Here is a 10255-nt window from a genome sequence, read left to right as displayed (position 1 = left end):
TTGAGCTAATTACGATTAGATTGGCTCAATTTGATCTGGCAAATTGACGATTTGGGAAGTAATTTTAAGACTTTGAATGTTTTATTTTATGTTTTTGATTAAATGTTTTAAAAAATAAATTAAATTAGGCAATATAACCATTTGGGAAATAGGTGCTTCTACTTCGTAGAAATATTTTTCTTATTAAAATTAAGTGTCGTACAGATTAGTATGTGCAGGTAGATGAGTAAACACTCTACAATTTTAATATTAAAATTGTGGACTTTCATCATGGTTCTTTGTCGATCTTAACTTTGATCCTTATAATTTTTAAAATTTATTTTGCTCGTTCTAATTTTATAATTATGATTTGCCAACTCCATTAAGTTTGTGATATGAGAGCTTACAATAGGTTTATGATATTGAGAGATTTAACATGATATATTATATTCACTAATCAAAAGCTTCATCAATGATAATTATCATTGCATTAGGCTTCATTTGGGATGATTTTCTCATTGCTTATTAAAGCAGTTTATTAATAATTTTTTTTTAATTTTTTAACTAAAAAATTACTTTAAGTAGTAAGAAAGCCACCCAAAGGCTTAGCCTTAGTGTTGAACTGTTGAACCATTGTTGCCAACTACCAATCAACTGACCAACTTGACCATGACTGAACCAAGTCAATCAGGTCATCTCAAAGACAGGATCATCTAATCATTTTCTAAGTAGGGGATGGTGCATTCAATGTTAATAAAAATATAGAATATTATCATACAATTTTGAATAAACTGAATTTTATTCTTAAAAAAAGTTATAAGTATACGGAATTCCAGAGTTCTGACTATATCTTCAATGCTCACTGGATGGGTCCCAACCGGGAGGTTTAATATTGGGCCAATCTCCACGGCATCCTAATCTAATGTAGAGACTCTTCTTCCCTGTCATGAAAACATACAAAGAGAGAAGTTCAGTTCTTAGATTGCTTCAGAAAATGCTTAATAGATGCGAAGTTAGCATAGAGAAGAAAAAGTTTACAGATTTAAGTTTCTGTTTGAGAAGGCTTTATTACTGCTTCTTAGTGCGAGTTTTCTAGTACAAAAATTATAGCTGCTTTAAGAAGCAGTAAAAAAGCCGTCCCAAACGAAGTCTTAAATGCATCAGGAAACCTTATACATCACCTGTTAGCTGCTTATCAGACAATATAAGTTGTTTGAGTGCTCTCAAACATCCAAGAGCAACCTCTTGTGCATGATTCTTGTCCCATCCAGCAAGCTTCACAACTACATCAGCATTGGTGTAGCCAACACCTCCATCTTGCATGTTCCTTATGGCTTCCTTCCTTGCGCTTGCTTCATCTGCTGCGTTACAGCAATAGCATCAATGAAGTTGTTCAAGGGAGTTCTGCTTCCCATTGTAAGCTTGGGAAATAAGCTTAAGAGATTGTTTACCAGCTGCTTTGGATTTGGACAACCACACAGTGAATCCGGCATGGAGATGCTGCCACTTATCAGGCCATGCCGCAGCTCCATGGGGGCCTCCAAGTGTGGCCACAACAGCGCGAACATGGCTGTTAGGACCTTGGTGATTACTATATCCCAAGTTTTTATTGCAGATAGATTGTGAAAAAGGGACGATACCTGCTAAGACTTTGAAGTGCCAGAGCTTCTGCTTCAGCAACAGGCCCTGCTCCTTCTGCAGCAACCCCTGCAGTGAATGAACTTTGTTAATCACTGCAAATAGTAGAGAATCTGAGATTTAAACAGTAGAGGAAGGATTTAAAGAATGAAAAAGAAAGAAACTTTTGTTGTTCTTTTCAGGGGGGATAATCTTTGATGTTGGTCAAAAGGTATGCAAATGAATCAAAAAATTTATCTAAATCTGAAACTAAAAGATCAAGCTTTTGAAACTGTTACGACTTTAGCATGTGTTATGCTAACAGCAGGAGCTGCCTAACTTCAAAATCATGCTACCTACACCGCAAAGATGCAGAGGTCCTGCCCCAATCACAAGGATGGCCCACCCTTTGCGGGACTCACATGTCAACCAATCATAATAGGGACTCTTGAGGCATATGGATTAATGGTTTTAATCATTGGATCAATCCTTTCGTGACCTTAGGATTACAATCCGTGTGCTCCATCTAATAGGATACTTTATCTTTTTTGGTAATTACCTTTAATTTATTTCTATTGTAAGACTATTAGAGGAGTCTATATATTGTTGACTGTCACACATTTGCCAAATCAGTAGGAGCGAAGGTGACGAAAATGACGATCGACGGGCGCGATTATCGACAAGCACGGCGCTTTACTAAACTATCCAAACGACCTCCGATCACCAAACATATGACGTTGATGCAATCAAAATGTTGAATTTAGCCAAGGACCACTCACTGTTGAATTGAACAAAGGTGGTTGAAATCAACAAATTACATGCGCGATGATGTCCAACGTTGCCTGAATGATGTCCGTTCGCAAAACAGGCTTCACCGTTGCGCCCGAAAAGTCGAAAATACCTAAGAATGACAACTATATTGTATGGGTCATTTGAGCGAGCAAAAATATGAATCTTGCACAAATTTCGGGCAATGACGTCGATGATGAATCCAGAATATATATTTAATGATAGGAGGAGAGAGTTTGTGACGTCCATTATGAAGAGAGTAGATGAAACAAAAACAACCACAAGCTCGAGGAGTCGAGGGGGAAAAAGATGTGTTAATAAAGAAGGTCAAAATGGAACAGCCCCACCCATGGAAGTGAGAGATACATCATTGATTAAGTGGGTTGTTAAAATGACATTTTCCCAAAAATGTTACAGAACATTGACGCAGAATATCAAGGTGCGAGAAACATCAAGAAGATGTTGGAGCTGATGTTTAGTAACATCATTCTTTTGAATATTTAAGGACACGATGATTAATGTATAATACTTTTTTTTTCACATAGAATAATTGAAATATAAATTACATATATTTTGGGGCATCATCAAAACAAAGGATTTTAAGAGAAGTGGAAAATTGAACCTTTATTTTTTGATAAAATTGCTCAAATGCAACGAAGGCTTGGATTGACATTTTAATAAATACACCCAAAAAACCTAAGTGTTGTCATTAATAAAAAAAATTAATTACAAAATCCCACTTGGACCTTGGAATGTATCAAGAATGGGTGAAACCTTGAATATGGTGAAAATTATGACTAAAACTAAATGCCACAAGGAAAAAATAGTAGAGGAGAGGGTAGTGGATGAAACATCAAAAAGATAGTAAATGCTTCCAACTTCAACATCACCCCTAATTTTACTCTTTGTTTTAATATCCAAAAAAATAGTGGGAGGGATGATAAAAAGTCATTGATTAGTTATGAGATTTTGTAAGATAATTTAACAATAAAAGGTAAATTGGGAAGACAAAATATTGACTAGTTTTGATGAGAGACAAATAAAATCTTTCCTAATGATAGGAGAGGGAGATCCATATATAATGATGATCAAAGATAAAATGAATTGTGTTTTATGTGTCATATGTGAAGAGGCACCATAATCTAAGACCCAAGATATACTAGAGTCAGGGCAACTGTAATCGAGAGGAAACCTCATGAGAAGAGAGGTAGTCAAATAGAATCATAGCGGTCACATGTTAAGACAATATTCAAGAGTAAACCTTATGTGGTATATGATCATATTCTTCTTGGTAAAGAAAATATTCCAGAATGAGGACTAGTAAAACCAAGGATCATAGCGGTCACATGTTAAGACAATAAAGGAAAACCCATATAATTAAGTTCTTTTATGAGATTCAAAAGAGAAATGAAAAGGCAAAGACTATAAGAGATGGTTGATATTTATTGAGTTTGATAATGTAACTAATATTGGAGAATTTTATTTTATAGAAAGAAGTACAGAAAACTCTCAATGAACACCACAAAAAAAAGGAGACAACTATGAGTTAATTAGTCATATAAATCGAGAGGTCACGCTTAAACAAAGTTGCAGAGTAATCATAGGATGAGATTATTTAGTAGATACATATGCAAGTGAGAGCATGCTAGCGGAAACACACACAAGGACCAAGTGAGTCAGAAGGCTGCGATGAGTGTGAGAGACAGAGGCATAACAATATTTCATACAATAGGTGCACGAGAGCTATTAGATTAGGATGGAGGCGAGCATGTGCATTAGGCCAGTGCAAGGCATCGAACCCATGTAGGTAGGCGGTTATAATATGTGGGAGGAGCATGAGAAAATGACGAGGGAATGAGAGTAATGGTGGGGGGAAGGGTGATAAATGATTAATGGCTAAATACTAGTCAGCCTTTGATACCATATTATGACAATTAAAAACTACTTAAATTTATTTCACTATAATTCATGTGCCTATATATAATAAATACAAGAGATAAAATAGGCAAGGAAAAAAGAGGAGAATACCCTAAAATACAAGTATATATCACTTATATTACAAAAATAAAACTAAAATATGAAATAATTAATAAGTTTTAATATAGTGAAATCTCGATGAATACACAAAGAAACTACTAATATAACATCAACTAAAGTATTAAAACTCGTACTGGCGACTTGTATCATGATTCGCTTTTTAACCATGTCACCGTAGAATATCCCTTTCCTTTAGAATGCTTTGTCATTAACTCAATCTAGCTATCTAATCGATTTGTCTTCTTCCCTACATGATATATGGCCAAACCATCTAATGTATTCATCACTGTCTAATCTAAAATAGGTGCTAATCTCATTATTATCTTATATTACCATTTTCACCATATTTTTCCTAGTTTATAACAATGCACTATATGAAATTCAAATGTCCAAAAAACCTATTTAAGTAGTATCAAATACATAGACAAGTAAGAATCCACTATTTCTTTCAAATTTTTTATTATGAGCTATGGATGTGTAAGCTCTTATTCATTCTTTTCATTATGTCAAGTGTATTACCCTTGCTTCAATTAATTACGTGGAACAACTAAAATGGTGGTTATTTGTTCCCCCTAAGACTCTTTTTTGGTCAGGAAATTCTACTAAACCTATTTTACTTTCATTTATCATTTAGAAATTAAAACTTTGTGCATTAACCTTTGTTTCTCAATTCAATAAATCAAATATTCATAAATCATAACACACCAGCTTACATGATTCATGAACCAATCCATTTGTTCCCTTTGACCAATATAGCATTTTCATATATTAAACTCCAGTAGTCGCTCAAGATAAACCAAGAATCTAGTGTTGTTTTAAGCTCAAAACATTGATGAAGCGACAAAATAAAGTCAAAGTTATCTTTTAGTTTCTTTATGCATAGCTTTGATTCAATTTATCGTAATATCAGGTGCTACTCTTTTAGAAACTGAAGATTTAACCTACAAGTTGGAATATGAGTGGGCCGTATTAAAAAAAATCCCCAGGATAACAAGTAATCCAGACTCCTAATAATGCATTTCAAGATTAGTGCAAAGTACTTCCTAAATAGTTGACATGAAGCGTCCCATGTTTAGGGCAACTAGGGAGAAAATTTCCTTTTTAGAGTCAAATATTCTGAATTGGATCTTGAAAGAAATGAGTAATTGTCCTAGACAGAAGAAGAGGCAAGAGGTTATTAGGCATGGTCAAGAATGAACAAAGCTCTGCATATCACTTCTTAAATGAGGGCAATATGAAAAAAGAGAGTACACTGGCACACTTACAGGAATCAACTGATTGCCCGGCACATTTTTCCAATACTTCACTAGTAAATAGTGGGGTATATCTGTAAAATTGTGTTTATTAGAAATATATTGAAAAAGAGGAAAAAGTTTCAAGCAAGTTGTCTGAGTGGAAATTAAATAATAAACTGAATTTTTATAACATTGCAAATCATCATACAAGCTAAGATAGTGCAGGAAGAACAAAACATTCTGATTATTCATCATTTCCTTAGCCACTAGCACACATCAACATGCATTTTGGCAATGTAATTTTAAGTCAATTTCAATGCAATGTTAGTAAGAACGATTCTATCAAAGTTACAGGGGATAATCCAGAATTAAAATGATTAATCTTTAGCTAAAAGATAAATTATTGCACCATTGCTACCACGTTAGACAACAGTGGTTAGGTTTCCATTTGAGCTTGTGAACGATTCTATTAAAGATGTGTATATGAATTCAATCCGACTGTGAACTAGCTTAATCTGAGCCATACTTGCCTTGTTGGTCGGCTCGTTGACTTCCATTTGAGCTCAATCCAAGCCAAATATTGATTTTCTAGAGATCTTTGAGTCATTCACAACTCTACAGATGTGATACACATAAATCATATCCATCATAGTAGCCAACTAAAGAAAGCTAGCTCCATTGGGGCTTACATTCCAATAAAAGGTTGTGGCATCTACTAAATCATAAAATATACAATAAAAATATTAAGATCAATCTCAAAAAGGACAACAAATTCTGAGCATCCACATCAGTGCCATGAATCATCAGAGAAACCTGAATGTATAAGTTATCAATTTGCTATACCACATCCATGCCGCTTGTTCTTGAACTACCAAGTTCGTAGTGTTGCTATATGTGAGATCTACAGATTGACACGTGAGAATAGTTGGATGACATAATATGGTTACAACAACAATTGAAAATTTTCAAAAGCCCCATGGAGGAGGAAATATTTTTAGTTAAATAAGTTATCTTAAAGATATATCCTGAGGTTTACTAAACATGTCCTCAACCTTGCTCATGCATTTCCCATGATAACACTTATCACGAGCTTGCGAATCTAGTATTCTCATAAATATGTAAGCTTAGGATTCTCTGATCCCAAGTTATCCTTCACTAATACAAACTCATAAGAACTCAAGAGAATGAAGATAAATCTAAAAACTCTAATTACTTCTTAAGCGTATGATGATAGAATAGACTCTGCAGCCTTAGAAACCAACACTAGTACAAAATTTTAAGCCACAAGGATTTATTATATACACCATAATAAATATAAGGACTGGCTCATCTAAATATATCGCAAGCTTCACTTAAAAAAAAAAAAAAAAAAGGTTTAGAAACTTTCAGAGAGGTTCCATATACTAAATCAGTCCACATAAGAGGACGACTTATTTAAGAGACAAACCAATGTGACCACAGAGATAGACAACGATATGCCACAACAACCTTAATTTCAATCGAATGGCCATGGAAGCGCCACAGGTTCATCAATGTGTTTTAACCAAGACACTTCAATTCATACAACATTTGAAAAAAATATTTTCAAAAATATCATAGTAAACAAAGAAAATGAAATGTGAATATATGATATGCAATTTTCCACCAAAGATATTTAGATTGAGTACTTAATGTGATTCTCGCAATTGTACTCAGACATGTTGGCCTTCTTAAAATCACAACACCGATAGAATACTCCAAAGAGGGGCAAAGTAAATTTTAGATAAATATAGATAAAGAAGATAAAATCTCGTATGTATCACTTTCTAGTTTGTTGGGTGATTTCTTGCTTCTCTAACACTTGATGAAGGTTACAACTATTTATATTGGTACGACGTTGAGGAAGTTGACCTATTTAATCCTCAGAATATTTGGGAAAGATAGCATGAGTGGAAGTCCTCCATAGAATGTTTCCAAAATTTCAAGCATCAATGTGGGCTTTATTTTTGAAAATTTGCAGATGTCACAGTTAAAGGTTAAATAATAGTATCATTTTTTTGGTTATTCCAAATTATTAAAGTGCGATGAATTTACTAACTCTACATCGAGAAAATTTTAATTTTGTATCTCTTATATCAAAATTGGCATTACTTTTTAAAATATATAAATCAATTAGTTAGATGTCAAAGAATAGGATCATATTAGATAAATTGAAATCCTTAGGAGTGTTTTCCTTTCCAAATCTTTAACTCTTCATCAATTTCCAATGGATAAAAAGGCATCCTGACAAATAGATTAGTGTTGTAAGAAACAAAGAACATGATCAATGATTACATTAACAGTTTAGAATTTCACATTGTCAATATCCAAGTGTTAGAACAGTAGCATAATTGCATACCTAAGACCTACATACCGTGGACAAGATCAAATCATTCATCAAATGCATATCAGGAAAATTTTCAAAATGTCAAAACAAAACATCAAGAAGAAAATTACAAGGTAAAACTGCATACCCGATACCAACAGCAAGAACTTTAGCAACTTCTTGATTAATTTCTGTGGATTGTCCAATGACATAGATTGATGTTCCTTTAAGGAGCTGCGGAGCGGCCAATATAAGGGACTCCCAGGATTCCATGACATCAGGCCACTTCAGTTCTGCCTCACGCTTCTTTAGGTTAACTACCAGTTGATCCTCATCTATGTACCTGAGGAATTTTTCAGACTCTGGTAACAAAACTATTAGATGGAAAACTTTTTAATCTCAGTAAATACGAACCATATAGTTTCAGCTGGTTTTACCCTCTCAAACAAACAATCAGTTTGCATTAAGGTTCTAAGAGTACCGGATGCTTTAACCCTAATTAGCAGGGAACAATCGTCCACATCCACAAATATGTCACTGGAGCTTTCAACACCAAGGGCTGATATATGGAGCCTTAGCTCTACGTCCGTACCACCATCAAAAAACTGCGCTACATCAGGGTTTTATTTAGAACAATTAGAGGCATAGAACCGAACAAAATTTGACATCAAAATCAAGTATTTTGCTCAGGGAATCACCAAATTCACGAAAAGTTCTCATTTTGAACAGTTGCTTAAGTGGGGAAAGCAATAATTTTGAGCAGGAAATTTGAAAGATAGCTCTATATTGTCTATTTAACCTCATAATTTCTTGTTGCCGAGGGAGCAGCGGAGAGGTTTCTTCCGGAAACCGATGCGCATCTGTGCAAGATGGAGCTGCTTCGGCGGCAGACAAAAGTCCGTGATTGGAGCCTGCAGCTCTTGGGGAGAGGGTTTTCTGGTATTAAAATGCTTAGGGTTTTGCTTGGGTTTAGAAGAGAAATGTAGAAGGAAGACATGATAGCAACGGCCATTGCAGCAAGGAGTGAGAAGTCGGCAAAAGGGTTGAAAGAGTTTTTTTTTTCTCATTTTAATTACTTTTGAGCAAATTTAATGCTAAACTCGCATATATGTAAGATCTGAAATTAGGATCTGAAATTAGGATCTTGTTGTTGGTAGCATGATCTCCCAACGAACAAACAGATTAAAGACAACCACATGATAACATTACTGATTTGAAGAAATAGGTCCTCCCATAATTGTGTTGGCCATCCAAAGTTGTTTAAAAATGTAACCACCTACCCACCACCATTGTTTAGTCTGGTTGGTGGGCGAGTGAGTTTGGGAAACCCCCAGCCCGTGCACAATTCCTCTCGAACGACAGCGACTCTTAAGTAGGGCTCAATCAAGTTCGGGTCGGAAGATTTTTTGGGTGGGCATCTCTTCTAGGTTAGCCAAGGATGTGTCCCCCCTTCCCAAAAAAAAAAGTAACCACCTCTCATTCAACCCAATTAGGAATACGTTAGATGAAATGAGAAATTTGACTTTATATCCCTCATAATATATATATACATATAGTAGTATATTTATATGAAGTAATCTAACTAAAAATTATTATTTATAAATAAACATTTTTAATATTTAAATAATGTTATGGTCATACGATTGAAGTAATTATATATTAATTTATATTAGTTATGAGGAACAGTATATAAAAATTGATGATATTTTAATTATAACATGAACTTAGAATCATATAGGTTAAAAAAGTAGGTTCAAATCAGGTTCGTGTAACTGTTAAAAGGGTTTGGCAAATATTTAAGAATAAAGATGATTTGAAGAAAAGTTACTTGTATATGTAATAACAAAATTTAATTTAAGGAGAAAATATTAAGGAATTATATTTGAAGCATCCATCAAACTTCCAAAAAATATTTATAGAGTCCGTGAGCTATGAAATTGGCACAATATGATATATTTAAGATTTAAAGACACTTAGGAATCTCCAACAAAAAATCTCATTTTTCACTCCAAAATACAGTGAAACCAAAAATTGCCATGATTCATCTCCAATGGAACGCCATTTTGCCCCGTAAACCGTCGTTCTCTTCATTCACGCCTTTTTCTCAAAGTTCGGTAGAGATAAAAGAATGGCGCAAATGAACAATGCAACGCCATATTGGCTTCACACTGTTCATACACGATCAAATGGCGTCAAAAATGGCGGTCGGTTGGAGCAAAGCAAGAACGGCAAATAAGTGTTTGCCGTTCCATTG

General features: G+C 34.4%; 1 protein-coding gene across 2 annotated transcripts; it reads right to left on the bottom strand.

Annotated features, from left to right (window-relative positions):
* Positions 1 to 693: 693 nt before the first annotated feature.
* On the bottom strand, positions 694 to 9065 carry LOC110109303 (probable inactive shikimate kinase like 2, chloroplastic). 2 transcript variants are annotated; one of them, XM_020840306.2, is made up of 8 exons: positions 8801 to 9065; positions 8416 to 8606; positions 8150 to 8344; positions 5688 to 5749; positions 1620 to 1686; positions 1431 to 1549; positions 1161 to 1340; positions 694 to 920 (listed from the first exon to the last, which is right to left on the bottom strand). In XM_020840306.2, exons 1-8 carry the CDS (start codon positions 9011 to 9013, stop codon positions 832 to 834), a joined length of 1116 nt encoding a protein of 371 aa, XP_020695965.1. In that variant the 5' UTR covers positions 9014 to 9065; the 3' UTR covers positions 694 to 831. The 2 variants fall into 2 exon arrangements, with proteins under 2 accessions (XP_020695965.1, XP_020695966.1); XM_020840307.2 differs by having other exon boundaries at positions 1161 to 1337.
* Positions 9066 to 10255: the final 1190 nt, after the last annotated feature.

The sequence above is a fragment of the Dendrobium catenatum genome, unplaced genomic scaffold, assembly GCF_001605985.2.
Source record: "Dendrobium catenatum unplaced genomic scaffold, ASM160598v2 fragScaff_scaffold_703, whole genome shotgun sequence".
Lineage (NCBI taxonomy): Eukaryota > Viridiplantae > Streptophyta > Magnoliopsida > Asparagales > Orchidaceae > Dendrobium > Dendrobium catenatum.
Note: the sequence above shows the minus strand (reverse complement) of the source record. Positions and strands in the feature narration are given on the sequence as shown.

Excerpts from the sequence above, each read along its gene's own strand:
- LOC110109303 (XM_020840306.2), bottom strand. The coding sequence starts at position 9,013 with ATGGCCGTTGCTATCATGTCTTCCTTCTACATTTCTCTTCTAAACCCA. Across the intron at positions 8,345-8,415 it reads AAACCAGCTGAAACTATATG|GTACATAGATGAGGATCAAC; the intron begins GTTCGTATTTAC and ends AAAATTCCTCAG. Across the intron at positions 1,550-1,619 it reads GCACTTCAAAGTCTTAGCAG|CCATGTTCGCGCTGTTGTGG; the intron begins GTATCGTCCCTT and ends AGGTCCTAACAG.